We start from the raw sequence: 26912 nt of genomic DNA on the forward strand, positions 1-26912 counted from the left end.
AACGCAAAAAATTGTCTACTCTTTATTTTCTACTCTTTATTTTCTAAGGAATCATCCATCAGTTAAGCTAAGACAACTTTCTCTTTTTCTATTCTCTCTCGTCCAATTAAGTAAAAGTTCTACGTGGCATCTCTAAGAGAAGGTTGATCGTCACCACATCGTACATGCTCTTAAGCACCCGTGCTTATTTTATTTTGATATAAAATGTGTCTAGTTAAGCATCTTGGTTGTATAAATAAGCACTAGTGCTTAAAAAAATCCGTTTATTTCTCTAAGCATCTCCCTAAGCATCTTATGTTGTAGTACATACCCTGAGACCAGTGACGGACCAAAGATTTTCATCAAGTCTGAGCGACGGACCAAAGATTTTCATCAAGTCTGAGCGCACTGTAAACCCGGCCAAATTTTTGTTAAAATATTCATCAATTTTTTATCGCGCCACCGGCCGAAAGCCTAGGCGCGTGCCCAGGCTTAGGGACGGTTGGGTCCTCCTATGCCTGAGACAGTTTCAAAACCTGCCGTTTGCTCCTTGCACGCATTCAGAAAAATGGCTATGACGAGGAGAGCTACTATGTTAGGTTACTTGCAAACCATATCTGTGGTCACGTCTTTTATCTAGTGCTGACATTACAGTAGTACATCACAGTTAGCCATAGAGATAACGGGTATAGATTTAACTCTAGTCATAGCTACTACAGATTGAAGTTCATCAGTACAACCCTAACTATGAAACAAATATAAGTTTATCATTATAGTCTGGTGATAAATCTGGTTGCTTTATCAACGATATCGAGGGAATGTTCACTATCATACGAAGGACATTGGCATCTTCTTCTTCTCATACGAAGGACATTTATTTCCACAAATTCGCACCAAGAGCAGCAGCCGACAAAGCGGCCACATATGCTAATCCACATTCCACACACCAATCATCAATTTAACCAATTGCTTGTTCAGTTGTAGGGTCATCCGTCCAACGCTTGTCTCGGTTGTGATTTGCGTCTATATCTCAACTAAGTACTGTCCCCGCGAGAAAAAAAAACTACCAGACGCATCCATTAAAAATTGTACTCCAGTTCTCCAATATCTCCATGATGGTCGCTGAGCAGGCACAAAAGCAGCATACATGCTATCACGGTCAGCTGCTCCCGTATTCAGACGCACTCAAGTACTCACCGTTCTCCTCAAAGTACTCAACCAATCGTTTCAAGAATTTGTCATTGCTTACTGTCTCCGCGTCGCACACTATGCAGCACTGCCGCCTTGCACGTGTTACAGCGACATTCATTCGCCTATGATCACTCAAGAACCCAACCTGAAAGAAGAAAATGAACACACAGTTTTACTAGTTACTCCTTTTTATTAGACAATTTAAACATTTCAAATTTCCACAACATCCTAATTTCTTGGACCAACCATGCAAAGCCAAACCAACATCAATGCATAATATCATGTCAGTGTACATCAGACATTGAGATAGGATTAACTTTCCAAACTGGGAAGATTGCGGAATGAAGCTCACCTCTTTCTTGGAGTTGGATCTGACCATTGTAATGATGATGGCCTCTTTCTCCCGGCCCTGAAATCCATCAACCGTCGATATCTCCAAGTCCTTCAGTTTAGTTTCTTTGTTTCTCAGCATTTTCAGACAGGTTACCTGTTACACCATCCGAGGAACCAACCATAAATTAGCAACAGAGAAGTGAATTGCAAGCCAAAAGTTGCAAAATATGTGTGTTACAGATAGAGAAGCAGAGTCTTCCAAATAGCGCACAATCCCCAATCAACCAATACGTCAAGACTCGAGACCAGAGCAGCAAAAAGAACATGCAACAACAAAAAGCTTGCACGGTGCCCCCAAAAAGAAATAGCGAGGTAACCATGATACTATAAATATGAAGTGTATGAAGAACACATGGCTAATAACATTATCTAGCTATACATTCCAATGAATACTGAGAGCATGTAATAAATAACCTGTGCAGAATAAGGCGTAATGATGCCAATATCAGATGCATGGACACCGCTCTCAACAAGCAACTTGGCATGGGCTATGGATACTGCAGCCTCGCCCTCATTCATGGTGCTCTCCTCTTCATCTTTCACTTCTTCCATGTCACACCTAAAAAATACTTCAGATATGTTAGAAGTATTTAGGTTTAATTTAAAAGCTTTATATTGTTCATCACTTAGGAAATATAAACATTTGTTGTATCAGCCAAAGGATAGTCGACATTTGAAATAATATGTCACACGTACAGATTACTTCAGACATGTTAGAAGTATTTTGCTTATCATTTCAAAAAAACATTTCAAACCGCTCATCACTTCAAAAATATAACATTTTCGTATCAGCCTGGTCCAAATTTGAAATAATAGTGAACCTGTCTAATTATTGCATTCTCTAGGATATTAAATAGCTCTGTTCAGTCAAACCGCTAGTCCTACGTCTGTACAAGCATATCTTGAAAACTATTGTAATGCAAGGAACAGAGGGCGACGAAATACAAAAGCAGTCAAGGTTTCAATGCATATCTTAAAAACATTTTGCCACATTACTTTGAAGTTTGGGTAACCACCAGAGAATACATACCCTGTAGTGTCGATGAGTATAATAGTTGGTTCTGTTGAAGAAGATCTATTTACTTTCTCAAGATCATAGAGCATATGCCCAGCAACACTAGAATGCGCTTTGATCTGAGAAAAAAAAAGCAGTGTCATGGAAAAGGGGGATCGAAACCAAGTAACCTAACAGGTAGCACAATAATACAAGGAAAAATGCACCTTATTATTGTAAAGTTCTTTTGATGACCAGTTCATAATTAGCTCGTGCATCCTGTACTGGACAGTGAGCATGGATGTGATTTCCTCTCCATAGCCTTCTGTAAGGCGTTCAAAGAGTGTCTTTCCCATACCCTTTTTCTCTGCCTCAACACTTTGGATTGTTGGAGGAAGTTGAAGATGGTCTCCAGCAAGCACGCACCTTGGCCCCTGAATACCAATTGAAAATAGAATAAATAAATACATAAATGAGAATCTCCATAGCATAAAATCAATCCTAATAAGAACAGAACAATTACAATTTCATCCAAAGCATTCGGCATGCCGATCATGTCAAACACAGAAACAACCTCATTGGTGATAGCAATCTCTGCTACCATCATTTCATAATCCCAAAACTAATCATCCAACATAAGCGGGATGCCGTAACTGTAAAGCCAAAACTATGTTTCCTACGATTTGCCTACTGGGTGATACGCATGGAAATTAGAGAAGATTATCATTGCATCCTTACAGAGTTTAGCACACGTTCATACCAATGCGCTATAATTTACACCAATTTAAAAATCCCGACTACAAGCCTACAACACATATAATAGATCTATTTAATTATCGAAGATTAACCCTCTTTTAAATGGCATGCAGTGATCAACTTTTATTTATCATAACTGTAAGTTATAACTTACCTTCAATAAGGCCATCCAACATGCCACCTCGAGTGCCTGAGCAGCCTCATCAATAATTACCAAATCAAACGTAATGCCAGCTAGCTTTTTGGAAGATGCACCAGTCAAAGTAGACAGCACAACATCTGCATTTTTTATCACATCAGCGACTGCAAGCTGCTGTCGTTTTCTCTCCTCTTTGGCAAGGGTTTTGAGCTCTTTCCTGATGTCCCTTTTCGTGTTTCTATCTTTAGCTTTCAGCAATTTGCTGTTAAGCACCTGGCAGAAAGAATAGAACATATCAATGAATATCAAACTATATAAAATAAATGAAATTGCAGCCAGTGGTACTATCTAAGGTAGGACATTTTCCACACTAGAAGTGTTACGTGGTGGCAACAATCCAGTGGCTGCAGGGTTAAGATTAGTTAGTCAGTTTAAATAAGTTAGAGCCGGTTTAGATTATGTATTCTGCCAGGCAAAGAGTTAGTTAGGAGTTCTTTTTTTTCCTGCAAGTCAGATGTAAATGTAATCCGGCCTAAATTATGCCCGGACTAGTTATTCCAAAATTAAGCAATGAAATAAACTCAAAACCAATCTATGTCCCAGTCCCCTTCTCGCTCGCATCATACATCAGCTCTGGGCCCCCGAGGCTACAGAACTCGGCCTCCCATCGAGCACCCTACAACCTTAGATCAGGGTCGGGGGCTATCCTGTCCTCAAGTTCTACCAAGAAGGCTCTTTAACAGTTGTGGATACACATGCTGTCCTAGCATTACATAAAACTTAGGATCTTGGAAATGGTTTATTACCTTCATTTCCTTGCGAATGTCTCCAGCCAAGCTACTATTATCTGCTCGCAGTACCTGGTCAAAGAACATTAATTAGGCTAACTATCATAAGATCATATGGACACAATAAGGCATCACAGATAATACAGCTGCCAAATATACTTCATATGGGAAATCCAGTTCATTTTGAAATTGCTCTAAAATTTTGTGGGCCAGACAAACTAATACTAAGTTGCTTTAGTTAACAAGAAGAACACAGTAGAATTCCTTACACTGTTAGGAAAAAAGGCATAGCCCTGCGAAGCATAAGAAAATAGGAAAAACAATCCAACCAAATGGGGATATAAAACTTCACTTGAATCATGAGGTGCATGCATGTATTCCCACAAAATTTCATATAAATGCAAAGGTGGTGCACTGGATGAAGATTAAGTTAAATGTGATCCAAAGAATAACTTATGAACTAAGAATAGAAAAAAACAAAAAGGGTGTGCATCTTCATATAATTCTGCAGTGCAAAAGCAAATTGAACAACTTAAAATAGGTTTATACCTGAGCATCGAGAGCACTGTCCAATACTTGTGGTAGCAAACGAGCAGGATGCCCTAACCTCACCAATTTCGTTCTACAAAACGAAATAAGGATATTTCAGTTACTTAGTGGTTCAGATGAATAGTTCATCAGAATTCACCTTCTATAAGGACTATATATATGACTGAAACATTTTGCTAAGAGAGATAATGGAAATAACATTTGAAGGAAAATTATATGTTTCACTTGTTTTAGCAACCTGTACTGTGATAGTCGCTCAACAATGTTATCCACCGCAATGTTGGAAGCAGCACAAGCAAGAATCTTCGATCCACGCTTGACCTCCTGCAATATTATCTCAATGATGGTTGTTGTCTTCCCAGTTCCAGGAGGTCCATGAAGCAAGAAAACATCCCTTGATCTGAGGGCCTTCGAGATAGCATCTTTCTACAGAAGAAATATCTGTTACATTTCTCTATACAATCTGCACTAGTTGAAAAACATTTAATAGAAATATTGACTTTACAGGACTACAAATATAATAAATTTTTTTTTTTCATTCTGTAATGCTTACTGATATTGATACATGAAGACAAGTGCATATAACTTAGAGGCATGTAATAAGAAGTAAAAAACTCCCACTGCAATATTTTGATTTGTTGACTTACTGCTAAACAAATAATTCATGCGCTGCTTCATGAGCTATCTCTCTAATCTGTAATTAGAACTACATGAGAAAACATACTCCCTCCGTCCCGGGGAAAATGTCGGACGGTCAAATTTGCAAAAACACCCTCGGCTAATTCCCGACACAACCGGTAGTCCCCGCAGGCCTCTTCTTCCTCGCTCTCAGACGCTCCGCCCCGCTTGAATCCCGGCGCTGCTGCCCCTCCGCCGGCGAGCGCCGCCTTAGCTCGCCTTCGCTGCTCCCCTCCGTCGTATATCTTCCCCGCGCCGCTACCCCTCCTTCATCTAGCTCACCTGAGCCGGTCCCCATCCCAACAGCGAAGATCGGACTTTTCCGTCCAAGCTTTGATTTTTCTGTGCAATACACCGCCTTTCCCTTGATTCCTTGACGCCAACTTACTGGATCTTGCAGCAGCGCTTCCCGGTCTGCTCCCTACGGCGAGAAGCTCCAGGTAGAGAGAAATGTTGGGGAGCTCATGGATGACCCCTGTTGATTCGTCGGATTGGATCGGCATGGAGAAGGAGGTGACGACGCCGCGGCCGGAGGCGATGGTGCTGCTCAACTGCGCTGCTGAGAACCCCTACGACCGCGACAAGTGCCTCTCCCTCCTGGACGCACTCTGGGAGTGCATCGCCCAGAAGGTAATTCCTCTCAGATACCTTGCTTTTGGTGGTAATGCTGCGTGGATTTATTAGCTAATTCCTCTCAGATGCGTGTATTATTGCCTTCACATCAGAATTTGTGCATGCTTGGATTTTTTAGCTGATGAATGGCATGGTAGGCTTGTAAATGTTGGTGCTTTACTTCCATGTCAATCATTACAGTATGCTTGGATGGAAGCTCACCGTGTTACCATCTACACCGAGGATCTGGATCAGGGTCAAACAATTGGCTTGTCAACCTGGAGGTGACCAATACACTACGATATTATGTGGGCTGAGAGAAAAATTTGAATTCCGCTTTGTAGTTGTTATGGTGCTGCTAGAGGGATGGCGCGAGAGGGCCGGCCGGGGGCCTTTCCCACGGCCGGTGGCAAGAGGGAAGGGATTTCCTTCTTAATTTTTGCTTGATTAGATTGATACGTCTCCTCTCCTTATATAGAGAGGTTTACTTGACCCCTAAGCAAGCGACCCTTATCTCTAATTAACCCCAAGACTAATGGGCTATAGCCAGGCCCATGACGTACTCTAACACCACACCCCACCTGAACATGCATATCGTCCTCGAGCTGCAACCTAACCAAGTTATAACGATGACTTGACTCGACACAAACCTAACACCTAAAAACAAGCCTTTTACATCTCGGCTTGTTTTATTATTCTCAACCTGAAATGGGTTGGGACGCTCTATTTTGGACCCCTTAACAAAAAGTGGACACCATCCGCACGACGTACGTGGCCACCTGGGTCCCATGGACACCAGCTGGACAAAAGGAGTGCATGTGTATGGCCACCTGGAAGAGGTCGCAAGAGCGACCAGCGGAGGCGCCCTCGCGGCAGAACGCAGTGGTGTTACGCGGTGCACTCATGTCGAGGAGGGGTGCGCCCCCCCCCCCCCCCCCCAACCACCGATGTTGCAGACTTTGAGGTCGCTGCACACGGGAAAAACAGCATGCCTGCCGCTCGTGGGGGAAACCGCATGCCCAAGAGCCCCGACGCAGCGAACGAGAGCGAGGTCATGTGCGCAGCGAAGGGAAACTTGGAGGAGCGGCAGCTGCAAACCACGCATCTCCCGCACGCGCCGACGCGCTAGGAGGCCGCGCGCAGCAGCCTGCAGCCTCACCGCCGCCGACACGTGGCAGGTAGCGATCCAAGACGAAAGCGGTGACGGCGAGGGCGGGAACCGGACTTGTTGGATCGGAACTCCCGCCGGCGCGGTCGTAGCTGGCCCGGGGCTGAGTGGCGGCGGCGCCGGCTGCTGCAGCGGGGCCACGGCCGCGACGGGGCTCACGAGGGCCGGGACGGCCACGGCAACCAGGGCGGCGGCGCCGGCTGCTGCAGCGAGGCCACGACCGCGACGGCGCCCGCGAGGGGCTGGGACGGCCACGGCAACCAGGGCGGGGTGGTGGCGGCGACCAGGGCGGAGACCGCCAGATGCGGCGGCTGCCACGGCAGGAGCAGCGGCCCGGTGGTGGCGGCTGGTGGCGCGGCCGGCGGTAGCCCATAGGGGCCGGCCAAGTAGAGGTGGATCTCCTGGACCGCGGTGGCGAGATCGCGGAGGGCTGCGGTGATCTCCGCCGGGGAGAGAACGACGGGGACGTCGGAGTGCGGCGGTGGCGGGTGGGAAGAACTCGGTGGAGGGCCTACATGATCGAACCCAGGAAAGCTGATACCAAGTGTTATGGTGCTGCTAGAAGGCATACCTGGGCATATCTCGGGCCGGGCCGGGCTTCGGGCCGGGCCAAGGAAAGCCCGAAGCCTAAAGTTTAGGCCCAGGCCCGACCCGGCCCGACGGGATTCACGTTTTTTCCAGGCCCGAGCCCGGCCCGATGAGAAGCCCAACAGCCCGAAGCCTGGCCCGACGGCCTGACACTGATATTTTCCTAGCGATCTTAGCAGCAAAATTACAGTTGTTTTTTTATCGTTTACAATAGCACTTAATAGAAATACAACAAAATGTCACAGTTCATAAGAATAACACTCTGATAGAACATCCAAATCATCACATATTATCACAAGAATAACAGGGCGTGGACGAGATCCCTCCGCAGCGACGAATCGACGAAGGCCACGACCGCGCCCGTGGGCGAAGGAGGACAACAGCGTCTGGGCGAGGACAAAGATGCGGCCGGCCGCAGGCGAGGACGCGGGTCGACGGCCGCGGATCGACAGCCGCGGGCGAGGATGGACGTGCGGCGGCCGCGCGACGACGCAGTGCGCGGCCGCGGCGAGGATGTGTCGGCCGCCGCGGCGACGACGCGGGTCGACGGCGCGCGGCGAGGATGGAGGCGAGGCGGCCGCGGACGACGGAGGGGCGGCGGCTGCGGGCGAAGACGAAGGTGCGGCGGCGGCTGCGGGAAGGACGTGCGGGTGGGCTAGCAGCTAGGGTTCTATCGGTGGGGATTGTGCGGTTGTGGCGTTGTGCGCGTGGAAGGGGTCGTGGGGACGTGGGTTGTGTGGTGCTTGGTGGGCATCTGGTGCGTTCTTGGGCCATTTTTGGGCTGAGGTGGGAAGTAGAGGTAGGATGGCCGGGCCGGGCCAAATTCGGGCTAAAAATAGTACCCAGGCCCGGCCCGAGTTACTCATCGGGCCAAATTTTTAGGCCCAGGCCCGACCCAGCAGACAGATAAGGCATGGCCCGACCCGGGAATTTCGGGTCGGGTCGGGCCGGGCCGGGCCGTTCGGGCCGGGCTGCCCATGGCCAGATATGCTAGAGGGATGGCGCGAGGGGGCCGGCCGGGGGCCTTGCCCACGGCCGGTGGCAAGAGGGAAGGGATTTCCTTCTTAATTCTTGCTTGATTAGATTGATACGTCTCCTCTCCTTATATAGAGAGGTTTACTTGACCCCTAAGCAAGCGACCCTTATCTCTAATTAACCCTAAGACTAATGGGCTATAGCCAGGCCCATGACGTACTCTAACAGTAGTAGTAGGAGATTGTAAAATGTCTGCTTTAGGCTTAGCTGATAGTGATTCTAAATCGAATTCCAGGGTGGAGGTCCGTGCATTGATGTTAAAAGCTGCGTGTTCCGCTAGAGCAGTCGGTGTGGGTCATCAAACCACATGGAGAAGAAACTCCAGTTTACGGGCATAATGAGTAACAAACCTGAAGAAAATCCTGGTATTCTTCTAATCTATTAACATGTCGTGAAGTTGTCATGTGTTGCTCTTCCTTGCCCCGCAAAACAAAGATACCTGTTGATTACTCAGTTGCTATTTCTGTTAGTGTAACTCATATCTCTATGCACGGTGATAGACCCTTCTTCCTGTCTTTGTTCTTAAAGGCTATGTTCTCAACTATGCCACAGTTTCCACCAGATTGTTAATGGCTATGCACTCAACTATGCTTGCATGGGTTCAGGTTAAATACAGAAGGAGAGATTTTAAAAGGTTTGTTACTGATTTCCCACCAGATTGTATTCTGCAGTGTTTTAAGTCTCTTGGTCAAGAAAGATTACTATCAGGCATATCACAATATACCACTTGATTTCTGTTTGAGAATGGTATAAAATTCTGCTTCGGGAGTTCATGGAACTCCTGAAGATGCATGTTTGAAATTTCTTAGACAAATGTTAGCTTGTCTCTGAATATTTCACTGCCAATTATGTCAAAGTACATCACTGCATAATGAAGAACAGGTATAGTCACATCCATCTATAGGTTTTATCCTTGTTTTATTTTATCTTCTTTAACAGACTGTGAACCCATACAATGAGGATCCATATGCAAAGGAATTTTGCGTAACTTTGCAGCCACCGGTTGACATCTACTGAGTTCATATGTTTTTCTGAATTTCACAAGTTCATTGTTATTACTGTAATAGCTACAATTTCATGACAATGGCAAGGAGGACGAATTTTTACCAAAATATAGTGATGAAAATATTTGCATTAATATTTTTCCAAGATAGATCCATCCACCACATATGAAACTGAAGTTTCTCTGAAACTGAATATTTTGCAGTAATTTCTCTGAAACTGAATTTTAAACCGCGAGGATAGCGGGCTTGTTCAGGGGAGGACAGCTAGCTCGTTCAGGGGAGGGCGGCGATCTTGTCCAGGGAACAGAGGAGCTCGCCGTCGCAGCAGCCAGCGGCGCAGTAGCATAGGGAGGAGGTCGAGCCGTCGAGGACAACGACGAGCTCGGCGACAGAGCCCGCGAGTAGGCCAGCGGTGAGCGCGAGGAGCAGCGGCGCAGCGGAGGAGCAGCAGCGCAGCTCGGCAGGGAGTAGCTCGTGGCCGACAGCGTGGTGCTGCTAGCCGCGTGGAGCAGTGGCGCAGCGAGGCATGCACGCGAAGCAGAGGAGGAGCAGCGGCATCCGCGGAACAGACCATCCGGTGGCGAGCTCGGCGAGCTCGGGCGTGGCACGCGGAGCAGAGAGCAGTCGGCAGAGAGCGCCGCACGCTCTCTACTCGAGGTCGCGGTCGATGACGAACACGACGGGGGCGACGGTCCCAGATACGGTCAATCCATGTGTTTGCTGCCTCGCCCACGTCGTATTTGCTGATAGTTCGGTCGCCGGGGGCGACAGGGCGGAAGGCGGAGGTCGAGGACGGAGACGGAGGTAGAGGGCGGCCGGGGAAAATTGCTGTTTCAGATTCAATGTCGAAGTCCTAGTTTGAAACGTTTTCAGTGTTTTAGGACTTTTTTGGAAAAACTGTTCTGTACTGCAGGTCCCACACTCTCCACGGGGCGGAGGGAGTATTAAGATTAGTTAGCCAGTTGACCTATCAAGAGGCATCAGAGAATTTAGTTCTAAAGCGATAGCGCATGATGGTTCTACCATTATAATATTGGCTTAAGTGCATTTTTGTTCCGTCATGTCTTGCAGAAGTCTAACTTTGGTCCCGGAACTTTGTTTTGGTCTAAACCTGCCCTCAAACTCTTAATTAAGTCCAATTTTGGTCCCTGAAAGCGGTGTAACGATGATTTACCGGTTTTTCACTCTCTTCTTTTGCCACCGTGGACAGATTTGGAGAGGTTTAGTCCATGTAGGACCATCTCACCTCGAGATCATTTGTGCATTTAGCAATACAAATGTTCGCCAACGAGATCGTGATCATTATCCGTTTGGCGTGTAGTACCCCTAACTCTTCTCCAACACCTAGCGGCGGCACCTGACACTACGAGGGCAGATAAGCCGGGCGGAAAAGGCAGAAGCGGAAGACATGAGAGGGCTTTTGCGTCGGGAGGAAAGGCAGAAGCAGCTGAAGTGGCGAGGACGGTTCCACCGAGCAAGAAAGGCGGCGGCGACGCACATGTGTATTAGGGCAAGGGGACTTCTTCTATTTGTGGACTGAGGACAAGTGATCCCGCTCAGATTAAAACCGGCCAATTTTGTCCACGATGGCAAAAAGAGAGTCAAAAACCAGTCAACCATCATTGAACCGCTGCCAGGGACCAAAATAGGCTTAATTGAGAGTTTGAGGATAGATTTAAACCAAAACAGAGTTAAGGGACCAAAATTAGACTTTTGCAAGATTTGAGGGACCAAAAGTGCACTTAACCCTATAATATTTCAATACTCCAAAAATCTACTATCTTCACTAAAAAGCTTTCCCTCTGGCACTCCTACAAGGCAGGCATTAAAGCCTAATACCATTCTTTTGTGGTGTTACGATGTGGAACATTAATGACACCTATTCCTTCTTCAATGACAAGGAAACAAATCATGACATATATGATTTACTTCATATATTGTAATTAAACATTTGATGGCAGCACTAACAAATTAGATGGTAAACCCAACTGTTCTAGACTTCTAAGGAACATCTCTAGCCTAATGGTATATGGCTCATTTTTATGTAGTCAAATTAAGCGGATCAGAATATAAACAGGACATAAGCAGCAACACACAAGAACTAAGTACACTGAAAAGCAAGTCTAACCTGTGATTCGTCCAAATTCTTGTTGAATGGACTGAACTTCACGGCATCCTTGGAGCGCATAGGCGAGTTCTCCCCAAATAACACAGGAACAAGGTTTGCAGAAGGCCCTGTTTGAATCGCCTTACTAAGTTGAATTAGCGCATCCTTCATTCTGCGATAAGTAACCTAAAAGAGGGATTCCGATGCATATTTCAGTCTGGTATACTGTATGGTAATGCTGATGTTGCAATAAAAAGTAATGGACCATGGAGTAATAACCAAGAAGGTGCTAGGTGTGTTCTGTTAGTTGTGCAATTGTAAACTGAAAACTTGTAAATGGAAACCATGAAAAAGAAATGCAGTACCTCATTGGCAAGCTTCTCAAGACGGAGAGGGCTATTTAACCCATCTTCAGGAATATCATCAAAAGCAACGGTAATGGAAGAATCCTGTTTGTTCAAACACAAAATTGCAATCAATATGCCTACTCCCAAAGCAAAGACTTAAATAGACGACAATCCTTGGATGAGAGACAGGTACCTTCAAGCGATAAACTACACCTTGCCCAAGAGAAGCGGATCCCGCATCCGCTTTATTTGGCTTCAGGGCAACCACATCGTGTGTACCGAACTAGAGAAGCAAAAGCCCAGAAGGGGGGGATATAGAGAAGCAACATCAGTGCTACTAGCAAAAGAAACAAAGGACTAGTCCCCAAAAAAAAAACAGAAGGTTTGATTCATAATGAACATTAACAGATGCATGTATTGGACTGGTACACTATTGACCAAACCATCCTTTGTCAAAGATTAGCATTGCTTGATCACGCATAGATTACAGTACTGAAGTGGCACAAGAATGGCAAGAGACGATCCTATATCAGTATGTAAGTGATCCAGAGCGATGGAGCAGACTCACATCCTACATGTCAAAATTCCTAACCGTAGTAAATGGGAAGGGGAAAGAAGTGCAACCTCACCTTGTGCGGTGGAAGCACGTCTCCCTTGTTAGGCTGGAACTCCAGGAGCGTCTTCCCCATCAGCCCCGTCTACTCTACCCACCAAAGGCCAGAGCAAGATTAGCACCATGGCCGATATGTGCGCATCAGGCAGCAATTGAGCCAAACCACCAACCTGGGCATCGGTGCACTTGAGGTTGGGCATGACGGAGCCTCTCCTCTCCATCCTCTTGGAGCTCGCCTCCGCCTCCGACGATATCTCCGCCTCCTGCGCACCAAACCATACTCAGTCATGGCAATCCCCATTCCAAGTTCCGACCGAGCCAACGGAGAAGATGAGAAAAGGGCCGGAGAGGAAACCTTCTCTAGGTCGATGAGAGGCTCCATGGTGGAGACGAACTCCTGCAGAGACATGATCTTCCCCGCCGATCCCTTGCCGGAGCTCCGGGTCCCCCCGCCGCCGCCTCTTCCCTCCATGGCTGCTTCCGCTCGTCCCCTTCCCCACTCGTTGAGTTCGCCTAAAATCGCCTCCTCCGATAGGACAGTGCTGGGCGTCCCCCGGGGGAATCGGATCCCCAGCCCCCGGTCCCCAGCCGTCGGATCAACATCATATACGGTCAGATTTGCATGTAGCAAAAAAACACCTCCGGCAGCAAAATAAACACCCCGGCAGCAATTGTATGTAGCAAAAAACGGTTCGCCCATTAAATAAAAGAAAAAGCTTGAGCTCGCCGGAGTCTCGCCGGAGACCTCACCGGAGATCACGTAGCAAAAAAAAAATGCTATTGTAGCAAAAATAAAAAATTGTCCGAGACAACAATTAGACCTCACTAGAGACTTCGCCGGAGTAATTGGAGCAAAACCGCATAAAAATTGTAGCAAAAAAATATTCCTACGGTACAAATCAACATGACGGAGACCGCGTCGGAGAATGCCGTCCAAGGTTGCAGCAACTTCATCCACCTAAGGCAGCAACACCTCGGACCGCCGGTACCAACGTCGAACACCTAAGGTAGCAAATCCACCTCTCCACCGGTAGCAACGCCAGATGCCAAAGGTAGCAACGCTGGCATCCGCCGGTAGCAAGGCCATGTGCCCGTGGTAGCACATGCCCTCGCCGGTGGTAGCATACGCCCTCGCCATGGCAGAACGGGGCAGCGCTGCCGAGCTCCGTCGGGACGAGCGCTCTGCACCGGTGGTGGGATTGGGCCGGCGGCGCGTGGCCAGAGCCGCGATGGCGCGCCGGGAACGAGGCCGCACCACTGAACGCCGACGGCTACATCGAGGGCCGCCGCAGGAAGCAGCGCTCCCATCTCCTCTAGCATGCCGGAGCATGGCCGGCGACGTCCATAGAGGAGGCGGACTGGATAATTACCTGCGGGCAGCGTGGATGGAGGCCCTAGGAGGAGGAAGTCGGGGAAGACGGAGGCGCCGGGGAGAGAAGGATTCGGGGCCGGCGACGACACTAGTAGTTACCGGGGGAAGAAGGAGTCGGGACTGGCGGCGGCGGCGCCGCCTGGGGCCGAGCTCCCGTTCTCCCGTATGGATTTGGGGAAGAAAGACTCGCGTGAGGAAGCGATGGTGTGGGCCCCAACTATGACGTGGCTTAACCAGGACCACGCGTTGGAACTCAATCGTGTGTCGCACGAGCCGGAGGATGGGAGCGCGTTATCCCCCGGGGGCAACGAATCATTTTCCCCCTCCGATACCAAGCAGAGCGAGAAAGAAAAGAAAAAGAAAAAGAAGCAAAGGTAAGTGGGCTCGGCCCATGTAGACTACTTTGGACTATTCCGTAAATAGCGTGCAGCAGGCCCATTTGGACTCATCCGAGAGACCGAGACCACTTCCTCTTGGTCGTGGCGGCGCAGGAGCAAATAACTAACCCTAGCTAGCTAAAACCCCCTCACCCTCCTTGCGCCTCCGCTTTCCCCAATTCCACCTTCTCCTTTCTTGCACCCTCGAAACCCTAGAATCCCGTGCGACATGGCGGACGGCGAGGGTGCGGCAGGCCTGGCGGAGAAGCTCGCGGGGATGTCCGCGGACGGCGGCGAGGAGCCGCAGCTCTCTAAGAAGTGCGCTTCCTTGCTTCGTTCCATACGCTTCGCGTGGTCGTCGTCTGCCTTTGTTAGTTTCTTACCATGTCTTGTGGTTGGATGTGTTCTGCAGCGCCAAGAAGCGGGAGGAGAAGATGAAGAAACAGGAGGAGGCGCGCCGGCTCAAGGAGGAAGAAAAGAAGAACAAGGTGTGATGCTTTTGAGTCCTCCTTTGTGATACTACTCTTTTTCCTACTTATTTAGTACAGTACTGATGATATCTTTTCGTTAATGTAGGCGGCAGCCAGTGGAAAGTCACAGAAGGAGGCTGCGGCCGACGATGAGGAAAAGGACATGGATCCTACGGTATGTCATAGTGGCACCTATTTCTTACCCATGTATTATTAACTGAATTACATTTTTTTCCCTTCGGAAAACTCAAAATTCGGTGTGTTTCTTGCTGCAGCAATATCGTGAGAATAGGCTCAACGCTATTGCCTCTATCAAAGCCAAGAACGGCAATCCCTATCCGCACAAGTTTGCAGCTGACTTCACTGTACCTGGATACATTGAGAAATACAAGGACCTGAGTGATGGGAAGAAGCTCGAGGAGAAAACTGTGTCTATAGCAGGTATATTTTTTTCTCATTGCCTAGGGCAGTGTTTTGAGATTAGAGATGCTGCATATGGGTCTAATTTGATTTGTGGCTCTATTTTTCAAAGGGAGGATCATGAACAAGAGAACATCATCTTCTAAGCTTTTCTTTTATGACCTTTTTGGTGATGGTCTGAAGGTTCAAGTCATGGCTGATGCCAGGTAAAATTTCAAGATTGCTTTGGTGTCTATTTGGAAAGGTTTCTTCATTCGGTATCGGTCTCAGTGAACTAAATTTTCTCTTTGTCTTTGTACCTGTTATAGTACCTCAGTGTTGGACGACGCTGCATTCTTTAGTTTCCATTCTGGTGTGAAGCGAGGTGATATTGTTGGCATAAGTGGTTATCCAGGTTTGTTAGCTTGTCTTGCACTTAATTGTACAATTGTGAAATCCAAGTCCTATCTTTGAAATAGACAGACCAAATCTGTATTGTTGAGTCTTATGGATGCTGCTTTGAAAACAGTTCAGACCGGGTTTAGTAATAACATGCAAAAACACTGTTAACTGTTTGGTCGGCTACTTCTACAGATTACTGTGTGGCCAGTTCAGTCAGCTGCTTTCACTCCTGTTCTATACTGAGTTTAATAAACCATTTTGTAACAGCTGGGGTAGTTAAACTAATGTTGCTCTTGGCACATAGCTGTATAGAATATCTGTTTTTGTTTTTTGGTTGATTTGGGATCTGCTGGTATAGATATAAATTGTATAAAACTTAATTATTTATGGTTGATTTGGGATCTGCTAGTATAGATATAAACTTTATAAAACTTAATTATTTATGGTTGATTTGGGATCTGCGATTATAGATATAAACATTATAAATTGTATTGGACAATAATAATTGTCACAGAAGTTTACATATAATTGGCTTCTTTGTGGTGTTGAACTGTGCTTGATGACTGAATTCTCACTTTGTTAATCATCAGGAAAAAGCAAGAGAGGGGAGCTTAGTATATTCCCGAAGGACTTTGATGTGCTCTCTCCTTGTCTTCATATGATGCCCCGACAGGTGCGGATCAGAATCTAGTTGTAACTTGTTCTTGAAAGAATTGTTTGTGCATGCACTATTGTGCATGCACTATTCATGTGTTTTTAGTGTGCAGTGTCTGACTTTGTTTCTTAAGGTCTATTATATTACTCCAATACTTGGGATGTTAGCTTAAATGATTGCTTTCATATGTAGTATCATTGAAACTTGATTCTTTAAAGATTTCTTTGCCCATGTTGGTTTCTTAAGGTCTGTTATATTACTTGGTATGTTAGTTTAAACGACTGCTTACATAAGTAGTATGCATTGATACTTGATTCTTGGATGAATTTTTTGCCCATGCATGCTCTATTCAACTTTTTTCAAAGTGCACAGTCTGCCTTTGGTTTCCTAATGTCTGTTATATGTTACTTGGAATGTTTGTTTGAATGACTACTTAAATACTTAGTATTAACCTTTACAGAAGAGTGAAGGAAGCGCTGTACCTACGCCATGGTCTCCAGGAATGGGTAGGAATATTGAAAAGTATGTTTTGAGGGACCAGGTTTGTTCTCAATCTAATTCAGTTACTTTTCTCGCATTAAATTCATTTGCAATGTGGAGTGTTGGTCAAGCAGATAGTAACAGTTAGGAATATTGCATAGCATGGTGTATATTTTCCTTCCCATGTACATCTATAGAATTTGATCTTTTTGCCAATGGAGTAGATTAAATTTCATTCCTAACTTGGGGAGCCCGACATCAGAATGGTGTATACTGTAGATTAAGGTCCATTCCTAATAGTAATATTGTCTTCTTTTGTGGCATAGTGTCTTTGCATATAATTCTACTTCTTTTATATCCCCTTCTGCACATCATCAATTTTAGCAGTTATTGCATTTTCCATTTTCACATCTAACATGTTTCTGAAGTAGTAATATGCTTGCCATTGAGGACCTAACTATATAACAGATAACTAGAAAGGCCTTCAGGATTTAATGGACACCCTCAAGTACCATTCTGTGTGCATTAACCTATTCTGTCTAATTTTGCTAAGGGGTTCTATGTATTTGTGAATTATATGCAACAAAGTTAATTTTGATTGGTTGCTTTTGGAGGTTACTGGGCTCATTCAGGGTTGTGAACCAGTTGTTAATCAGATCAAGGCTGAATAACTGGATCGGCACCACATCAAACTTGTTAAATGGTGTATTTATTTTGGATACAAAAAATTGATTGAATTGTCAGGCATGTCGTACGCTAAGGAACAGATCTGATGTCTACTTTTTTGTGCTACATCTTACCCTTTCATTCACAGTGTTGTGGGTTTGCATGAATGGATACCAGTTTCTTTACCAAGTTAAATTGGTCAGGTGCTACTGGTATTTGTAATTTGCATTGCCCAATCATAAAGTTGGTGCATGTGACTGTCAGTTGGCCCCTGTGTCTCAACGGTTTCTCAGTTCTGATTTCTGAATATTCCACCACTGCCACCTTTGTTCATATGTTCAAATATTGAACATTTGTACTATTACTGCATTGATTCCTGAACTGTTTCGTTTTGTGATTTCAGGAAACGCGCTATCGTCAACGATACCTTGATCTTATGGTAAACCATGAAGTGAGGCATATCTTCAAGACACGGTCTAAAATTGTCTCGTTTATTCGGAAGTTTCTTGATGAACTTGACTTTTTGGAGGTAGGATTCTTATATACTACTTTCTTGTACTTCTGTTGATCCTTTGATGCTTGAACTGTCTATGTTTTTAGGTGGAGACTCCAATGATGAACATGATTGCTGGCGGAGCCGCTGCAAGGCCTTTTGTCACACACCATAATGACCTAAACATGAAGCTTTTTATGCGTATCGCACCTGAGCTTTATCTGAAAGAATTGGTCGTTGGTGGATTAGATCGTGTTTATGAAATTGGGAAGCAATTCAGGAATGAAGGAATTGATTTAACACACAATCCTGAATTCACAACAGTTGAATTTTATATGGCTTATGCAGATTACAATGACTTAATGGAGCTTACTGAAAAAATGATATCTGGTAAGAGTCACTTCCGTTCATATCTCTCTCCCTCCCTTGTGACATTTTTTTGTTTTATTTTATTTTAGAAGACTATAATTTGTAATTTTTATGTTGGCAGGTATGGTCAAAGAGCTGACAGGTGGGTATAAGATCAGCTATCATGCGAATGGAGTTGACAGCCCGCCAATAGAGATTGATTTCACGCCTCCCTTCAGGTAATAGACTGTAAATTGGTTAGTAGAATACTAGAATCTCATTGCTCAAGATCTGCTTTGAACTGACCATCCAAGTTATTCAGTCGCAAGGAAACTTAATGCTCTCTGTTGCCTTATTGCAGAAGAATAGACATGATTGAAGGATTGGAGGCTATGGCCAAACTGGAGATACCAAAAGATTTATCCAGTGATGAAACAAACAAGTACTTAATAGATGCCTGTGCCAAGTATGATGTTAAATGCCCACCTCCCCAGACAACAACACGGTTGCTTGACAAGGTTTTACTTTTGACACTAGACTGCATCATTGTTGTATTTTCATATAATTTTATTGGGTAGTTTTGCAAGGTTTGCGATGTATTTTGGCTTATATGACTAAAATACTAGCCATATAAGCCAAAATACTAGAATACCTGCTTTTGCTAGATCTTTAACAACTTGAATATCAGGGCCTGCTTGGGATTTGGAAACTAGAACCACAATACTAGGGCTTTTGTTTCTTTGCCGTGATATTATACCTTTGGATTCGTTCCTTTCGGGGACACTTCTTGATAATTTGTTAGAGCATCTCCACTCGATGCTCCTCATTTCACATCCGGCTAATGGCTTTTGGGGGGCTACTTAATCTTTGGGAGGCTAAAAATTCATGCCACCGCCCAGTCGTAGCCCCCATTTGGTTGCATGTGCATGTGAGAAGAGAGAAAAGATTCCTGCATGTGAGCCTGCATGTAGGCCAGGCATGTGGGGAGAGAGAATAAAATATCATTTGCATGCACGCCGCATGCGCGCCGGCTCCCCCAGCAGCCTCCCTATGGGCTGGGTTTTGATTGGGACCGCCTGCTAAAATTTGTTATTTGGGGAGGCGGGACTGACTGGGCGTCTTTTTTGTCGCCGGCGTCCCCCATTTTAGCTTTTCTAGGCTTTGGGGAGGATGAGTGGAGATGCTCTTAGCTAGATTAACAATCCATTTTTCTCTCAAACAGCTAGTTGGCCATTTCTTGGAAGAGACATGTGTGAACCCAACATTTATTATCAACCATCCAGAGATAATGAGTCCATTGGCAAAGTGGCATAGGACCAGGCCTGGGTTGACTGAAAGGTTTGAGCTTTTTGTTAACAAACATGAGGTATGCACTATTCTTCATCGGTCTTTTATACTTGGCTTCGTTTATGTCATCTTACGCTGTGATCTGCAAATGTCTTTTAGGTCTGCAATGCATACACCGAGTTAAATGATCCTGTTGTGCAAAGGCAACGGTTTGAGGAACAACTAAAGGTACATATTTGAATTTTTTTGACAACTAAACATAACCTTTGGATTGTACTTGCCCCCCACTCCATATGCGTGGTACTTTTGGAATTAGCAAAGATACCTTGTATTGTATATTTTCATGTTTGGTTATTAGATAACGACCTATGCATCGAAATGTCATGCTTAGATTTGTGCACTTATATAAGAAAATCGAAGCAGCGAAAGTTGCCCTACTTCCATGTGTTGCTTGTTGAAAAGTTGAATAATTTCCTGGTTCTTATGATGTTACAGGATCGTCAATCTGGCGATGATGAAGCTATGGCTTTGGATGAGACATTCTGCACTGCTCTTGAGTATGGGCTGCCGCCAACAGGTGGTTGGGGTTTGGGAATTGATCGCCTTACAATGATGCTGACAGATTCCCAGAACATCAAGGTTTGGTTACTTCCATAATTTGTGTACACATATAAATGGCTGACACATTTTACTTGCTTGGCACATCTGTTGATATGTGAAACTTATGTTTTGATGCATTTCAGGAAGTCCTCCTATTCCCGGCCATGAAGCCGCAAGAGTAGCTCTGCAAAGGTTAAACCATCCATGGGTATGTGACATGCCTCTTTATCTAGTAACTCTTCTGGCTTGCAAAAACTGAGGCACTCTATTTTTGTTCAACATGACAATGCCACCCTGCTGAGCTTACAGGAAAATGACATTTGTGCATTACCTTCAAACTTTATTGCCTATCTAATCTTGCATCATGAGTCTTGTGGGTTATAAAGGTCTCAGGTGTTAACAAAAATGAAGAATAGCATAGATTATTTTAAGTCTTGGGCCCGATGTGTCCCCCATTATAATTCACGAACTCACAGATCTAGAGAAGACCAAGTGATTTCTTCTTAATGCACCTGAAAATGCAGTAGTGCTTTCTTATTGCCACCCTGCTGTTTGCGAGCAAGGCTCTGAAAATTAGGTCTGTTTATGTACCATCGAGCAATTTGCTGATCTGACTCATGCCTATGCTTCAGTTGAAGGTACTTTGTTTGCCGTGCTGACCAAAGGGTATCTGAAGGATCGCTCAAGATGGAGGATTAAAGAAAACTAGATTTTTTTTGTATGTGCATGCGAGGTTTCAGTTTTCCATCAGTTTTTGTGGACCATCGTATTTGCCATGGTTATTGGTGCCATACTGGAAAGAATTGATACCGACTTCTATTTTATTAGATATGCTTTTAACCTATATAAGTTCTCTGTGCATAATTGGAAACTCGAAAGCTTTTCTCTGCCTGATGAAATAGCATTGAAACACGTGAGGTCATCCATCTTAATTTTCGCCTTGCATAACGAAGCACGTTCTGTTTCACTGCATTATAGCATCTCCACCGGCGCGCCCCATAGCGGCCCTGATAGCGATATGGGTGCCGGGGGTGAAAATTAGCTCACACCGGCGCGCCCCAAATAGCGATGGCGCTTTCTCGAGCCCAACAGAAGCGCCGGCAACCTTGTGCCGGCTTCTTGGCCAACGGCGTGAATCGGGTGCGCCGGCACCTCGCGAGAATTTTTTTGGTTGTGGGGGCCGCTTGTCAGCCACACATCCCAAAAGTTGACGCCAGCGGGGAGTGGTGGGGCTGATGCGTCAGCGGCACATTCAATTTTAACCTAACCGTCGCCTACCTCACGGCGGTGCAGTTTTCGCATACGCGTAGCGAACTGTCCTGTCGTGCCTAGCTCTCCGTGCTGGTATTAATGAGCGTCACCGCTCCCTCGCCTCTCTCCGGCCTATAAAAAGGGTTCTCTCGCATCGTCCCTACCACACAAACCCTAGCGCCTCTCTCCCTAGCCCTAGTCGCCACCATCTGAAGAGATGACGCCATGTCTGGTCGAGGCCGAGGTTACGGCCGTGGTCGTGGACGCAGCAGAGCTGCACGCTCGCCGCCGTCTTCATCGTCGGACCTGCAGGAGGTGGAGCGGCAAGTGCTGTTTGAGTTCGTCATCGTCCTCAAGGTCGACCCACTCGGCATCCAGAGGCTGTTGGACAAGTTCGCCGACTTCGTCGCCAGCAACGAGCCGGCCTCTCTGCATCTGCGGGAGGTTGCCTGCGGCTGCTGCCGGTGTATTGTGAACGTGATCCGCGACGCGTGTGGCAAGATGTACCTCCACATCGGCTGGGAGAAGTTCGCGCTACCACCACCTCGAAGACGGCTTCGTGCTCACGTTCTCCTACTTTGGCGAGGGGGATATGACAGTCAAGGTGTTTGACGAGACGCGCTGCCGCGGGTACTACCACGGCGACACCGATGATGAGGACGACTGAGTGTTGTTTCTTCGCATCGAAAATAGGCACGCATGTTTTTGGATATTCTTCCTCGAAAGAACCATTCCAGTTTGAGTGACCGGGAGTGCCTGAGAGTGTTCTTTCTTGGTAGCGAACACACGAAGCCTGCGATGCCAACACTAGTTAGGTTTAGTTATTTTGCAATGTTTTATATTTGTGTCAACCATGGTTCAACTATGTATTAGTTTGTGGAAATCAATGTTCCATATTATATCTTCATGTAAACCATGTTCCTAATTATGTATTAGTTTGTGAAATGTTTCTTCTCTTTATTCAAATTTCTAGGCTTTTATTTGAGATTTTAATTCAAATTATCTATCAGGGCCACCGGTTTGGGGGCGCCGGTGTGGGAAAATCACCCTCAAATAGGGGATGCAGTGCCGGAACCCCCATATGGAAGTGCCGACGCTTCTACCGATGACTATTTAAGGAGCGCCGGTGGAGATGCTCGTAGAAACTCCAAACGCCTCGTTTAAACTTCGGACTGTACATTTTTAGGCCCAATCTGGGCTGGATTTGCGGTTCAATGTTTGTGCCTGTCCTCACCCAGTCCACCATCTCACCTACCCCAATGCTAACATCTCCTGCCTCTCTGCTGTCTGCTGCCTGTTCGTTTCCATTTTGACGTCCTTCAAACTGTTCTCCAAAGCGATTTGGGGCGCGTCGGACAAAAAATTATTCCCAGCCGCGTCTCCCAAACCTTCTTTTTGTCCGGCGCGGTCCGATACGGTGTTCGGTGCCTCGAGCCCGTTCCCGCCCACAGGGGACGCTCCGGGCACGACGGATACAACGAAAAGCGAGACGAAGCGACGCGGGCACGACGTGTCGGCGGCTCGGAAGCCTAAAACCCCATCGCCTACCTTCGTCAAGCGACGTTAATGGTGTCCCTGTTTTCCCAGGCGACGCAGGGACGCGTCTCGGCGTGCATGGCCGCGTGGCCGTTCGCGCCGGCGTTATTGCGTGCAACCACCCGCTGCCGCCGCTGTACATTAAGAGGCCATGCGGTTCGTTCCAATCTCTCGCCGCTCCCAAATCTTCTCCTCGCCGCCCCTAGATCTTCTCCTCGCCGTTCCAAGCAATGTCGTCCTCGTCCTCCCGCAAGATCGCCGCGGCGAACGGCTTCGGCCGCGGCAGCCTAACCGTGAAGGAGGCGTGGGCGCTGTACCACGAGGGATATCCCGTCCCGCCAGACATGCGCCTGCCAAGCAGCGGCGGCTGGAAGATGGCCGTGGACGACGACGGGCACGGAGCGCTGGAAGGACGCCATCAGGGCCCGGCGGGCTGAACTCGATGCCGAGGAGCGGGCCGATCCGACCTGGGCGGCCAAGAACAACGACGAATGGTGGCGCACCTACTTCCAGGCCAAGTACGACATGGAGATGCGCAGCACCACCGGCCTCATCGGCGGGCCGAACAGCTGGAATAGGGATGGGCGTGCCCTGTTCTGGGGCGTTCCGGGGTGCACCCTGGAGAGCCTCATCCACGACATCCGCAACGGCGCCCCAAGGTTGGAGGCGCCGTCCTCACCGCCACTGTCTCCCGCAGCGCAATGGCATCCGAGGAGGACGTACTCGTCCTCCTCGAGCTCTTCTTCCTCAGGACCGGCCCGATCGACGCCGTCCTCGTCGTACCGCTCGGCGCCCTACACCGTTCCCAATCGCGTGGTGAAGGAGGAGCCAGCGACGCCCGTCAATCAGAGGCGCGGCGGCAGCGGCAACAAGAGAGGCGCGGCGGCACCCTCCTCATCCCGAATCCGGAGGTGAAGGAGGAGCCGGAGGAAGCGTCGCAGGCGGCGCTGCTAGCGGAGTACGAGCGGCAGCAGCGACGATCCCGAGGACTACCCAGGGCTGCGAGCGGCTTGCTTGGCGTCGATGAATGACAAGGACGCCTGGAGGGGCGACCTCGACACGGCGATCGCCGTGTCCATCCGCGACTCCGGCAAGCCGCTCGTGGACCTCACCGACGAGGCAGGACCAAGCGGCCTGGTGAAGGACGAGCCCGTCGACGAGCCCGACGAGCGCGTCAAGCAGGAGGTCATCACCGACGACATGTACAACTTCCACCAGTACTACGACGCCTCCGGTCGCCGCAAGTACTTCTAGATTAGGTTTAGTTTAAATTTAGTCGAACCTCGTTCGAATCTATGTAATATATGTCAAGTTTGGATGAATTTAATCGAATCTTGCTCAAGTTTAAAATTTTCGAAATTTTGTTTGAGGGACGCGACTGGGGAGCGACGTCCCCCAAACGCGGCACGAACAAAACACGTCCCCCAAACGGTCGATCAGGCGCGGTTTTGGGGACGGTTTGGGGAACACGACCGCAGATAACTACAAAATTTTGATAGAAATTGCCACCTACCCCAACGAATTGTCAAGAAGAATCACGTGTGAATGAAATTGCCAAAAATAATTAGAGCTAGGTACCTGACCACGGTCGCCGTAGAGCTAGGCACACTGAGCTGGCACGTCACCACGTCATCTTGCCTCCACAGCCAACTGTGACATGTCGCTACGTCATCCTGCCACACGGCATGGCCCCATCGACGTCATCATGTCGGCACGGCCAACGGCGGTCGGTGCCGCTTGTCGCCGGGGCAGCCCTGCCGCAACGCAGAGTTGGTCCTTCTTGGCATTTTCATTCACGGATGGTTCTTCTTCTTGACAATTCGTTGGGTAGGTGATCCTTTTTTTTTTGCGGTGGGGATGAGAAATACATCAATCCGAACAGGAGCTACAGTCGTTGGAGATGGCTACAGCCACTTCCTCGGGGAAGCTTCTGAGCCAAAACCCAGTACGACCGTGAACCCTAGCTAATCCCACGCCATTCACATCCCGGCTGATCTTCACTACTTTCGTTTCTCGTTCCCCTAAAAGCTCACGAATGACTGTGATTCTGGAAGCGTAGATAGATGTGTTGGGCGTTGATTGTTGAATAAACTCCAGGGATTCCGCACAGTCCGTCTCCAGCGTAACTTCCATCTGTGTCCAAAGCAATGCCAGACGTAAGCCCTCCTCGATGGCAAGGAGCTCCGCCTCAGTAGCATCTCTACAGTTCTCTAAAGCTCGACACGCTGAGAAGATAACCTCGCCGGTTGAATCACGCAAGATCATACCTGCGCCTGCACTGATCATCGTATAGGCCCCATCCACATTCAGCTTCATCTTGCCTGGCTTAGGTAGGATCCATCTCTTTTTTTGGCTTGGACGGTTGGCCCCGCCTTCAGTAGCTCGCTTAAACCCCTGGTCCGGATCCACCACCATCTTCCCTTTCACCACATCTGCATTCGGAAATTGCTTGATCATCATAAGCGAATTGAGGTAGCTGATCAAAAACCTACGCGACCCCTCAATCGAGGGGCAGGGTTTCTTATGCGTCATCTCATTGTGGGCATGCCAGATACGCCATATAGTCACGAGGGTGGGCGCTCGTTGTGTCTCCGGGATGGAGACGAGCAACTGCAGGAGCCACTCCTTACCGGTATTTCTGATCAGCTCAACACGGGGCAGGGACCAAACTTCCGACATAGCCTTCCAGAGGCTTGTAGCATGAGCGCAGCGCATAAACACGTGGAAGGAGTCCTCATCCTCAACGCCACAGAGTGTACATGTCCCAGAAGTACCCATACCTCTTCTAGACAGATTGACCTGTGTCGAAATGGCATTTATGCAAATCTTCCAGGTTAGGATTTTCACTTTTGGTGGTACCTGACAGCTCCGTATCACCTTCCAGCTTGGACGTTCTCCATTGGGTCGCAGGCTAGTTGAACCATAGGACTAGGTCTGCATGCTCTTGGTTAGGCCAAGGCGATAGGCACTGCGAACATTAAACTGACCGCTCTTCTCGGGGAACCAAGCAATGAAATCATGCTCGTTACGCACAGATGGTTTGATCTTCCGAATTTCATCGATGTCCTCTTGCTGAAAGTAAAGGTGCAGCCGCTGTGTATTCCAGGAACCATCTGGGAGAAGGAAATCGGAGACCCACCGATAACGACAACGACCCTGGGATGTGTGTGGTCGGTGGTTACAGTCCCTTGGAATCCAGGGATCCCGCCAAGCTCGAATGCTCACACCGTTGCCCACTCTCCAGATCACTCCTTGCTTAAGTAGCTCTAGGCCATATTCAATGGCGTGCCAAGATGACGATCCATTACCAGTGAACACAGTATCAATCAGAGATCCATTTGGAAAATATTTAGCCTTCAGCAGTTGTGCACATAGAGTCTCAGGATATTGGATCAGCCTCCATGCTTGCCTAGCTAACAGGCCTGGTTAAACAGGCGCGTATCACGGAAACCAATGCCCCCGCACTCTTTAGGCCGAAGCATGGTATCCCATGCCACCCAATATGTCTTCCTCTTACCGTTCTCAGCGCCCCACCAGTATCTTCTTATCATTGCGGTCAGTTCATCACAGAGGCCCAGGGGTAGCTTGAACACACTCATGACATAGACAGGAATGGCTTGGGCGATGGCTTTGAT

The 26912-nt window shown here is 47.4% G+C and overlaps 3 protein-coding genes across 4 annotated transcripts; 1 reads left to right on the forward strand and 2 right to left on the reverse strand.

Annotated features, from left to right (window-relative positions):
• Positions 1-727: 727 nt before the first annotated feature.
• LOC127323301 (uncharacterized) lies at positions 728-13457 on the reverse strand. Of its 2 annotated transcripts, XM_051351463.2 has the most exons (15): positions 13297-13457; positions 13112-13204; positions 12958-13026; positions 12522-12611; positions 12347-12430; positions 12003-12167; positions 5028-5215; positions 4790-4862; positions 4259-4312; positions 3468-3725; positions 2785-2991; positions 2594-2697; positions 1978-2122; positions 1523-1657; positions 728-1315 (listed from the first exon to the last, which is right to left on the reverse strand). In XM_051351463.2, exons 1-15 carry the CDS (start codon positions 13411-13413, stop codon positions 1139-1141), a joined length of 1959 nt encoding a protein of 652 aa, XP_051207423.1. In that variant the 5' UTR covers positions 13414-13457; the 3' UTR covers positions 728-1138. The 2 variants fall into 2 exon arrangements, with proteins under 2 accessions (XP_051207423.1, XP_051207424.1); XM_051351464.2 differs by lacking the exon at positions 13297-13457 and having other exon boundaries at positions 12958-13031.
• A 1355-nt stretch (positions 13458-14812) lies between these two features.
• On the forward strand, positions 14813-21339 carry LOC127323295 (lysine--tRNA ligase). Its single transcript, XM_051351456.2, has 17 exons — positions 14813-15008; positions 15103-15178; positions 15267-15335; positions 15436-15601; positions 15693-15786; positions 15889-15974; positions 16552-16634; positions 17077-17157; positions 18166-18291; positions 18363-18645; positions 18746-18842; positions 18965-19121; positions 19826-19969; positions 20050-20118; positions 20386-20529; positions 20634-20698; positions 21123-21339. The coding sequence occupies exons 1-16, from the start codon at positions 14920-14922 to the stop codon at positions 20670-20672; spliced, it is 1803 nt and encodes a 600-aa protein (XP_051207416.1). The 5' UTR covers positions 14813-14919; the 3' UTR covers positions 20673-20698; positions 21123-21339.
• A 3807-nt stretch (positions 21340-25146) lies between these two features.
• LOC139839293 (uncharacterized) lies at positions 25147-26055 on the reverse strand. The gene has a single exon (XM_071829338.1). It carries the CDS (start codon positions 26053-26055, stop codon positions 25147-25149), a length of 909 nt encoding a protein of 302 aa, XP_071685439.1.
• Between the last annotated feature and the right edge of the window lie 857 nt (positions 26056-26912).

Source organism: Lolium perenne, chromosome 4, assembly GCF_019359855.2.
Source record: "Lolium perenne isolate Kyuss_39 chromosome 4, Kyuss_2.0, whole genome shotgun sequence".
In the NCBI taxonomy this organism is placed as follows: domain Eukaryota; kingdom Viridiplantae; phylum Streptophyta; class Magnoliopsida; order Poales; family Poaceae; genus Lolium; species Lolium perenne.

Excerpts from the sequence above, each read along its gene's own strand:
- LOC127323301 (XM_051351463.2), bottom strand. The coding sequence starts at position 13,413 with ATGGAGGGAAGAGGCGGCGGCGGGGGGACCCGGAGCTCCGGCAAGGGA. Across the intron at positions 13,205-13,296 it reads CTCTCATCGACCTAGAGAAG|GAGGCGGAGATATCGTCGGA; the intron begins GTTTCCTCTCCG and ends TTTGGTGCGCAG. Across the intron at positions 1,316-1,522 it reads GATCCAACTCCAAGAAAGAG|GTTGGGTTCTTGAGTGATCA; the intron begins GTGAGCTTCATT and ends TTCTTCTTTCAG.
- LOC127323295 (XM_051351456.2), top strand. The coding sequence starts at position 14,920 with ATGGCGGACGGCGAGGGTGCGGCAGGCCTGGCGGAGAAGCTCGCGGGG. Across the intron at positions 17,158-18,165 it reads AGTATGTTTTGAGGGACCAG|GAAACGCGCTATCGTCAACG; the intron begins GTTTGTTCTCAA and ends TTGTGATTTCAG. Across the intron at positions 18,646-18,745 it reads TACTGAAAAAATGATATCTG|GTATGGTCAAAGAGCTGACA; the intron begins GTAAGAGTCACT and ends TTATGTTGGCAG.
- LOC139839293 (XM_071829338.1), bottom strand. The coding sequence starts at position 26,055 with ATGGGTACTTCTGGGACATGTACACTCTGTGGCGTTGAGGATGAGGAC.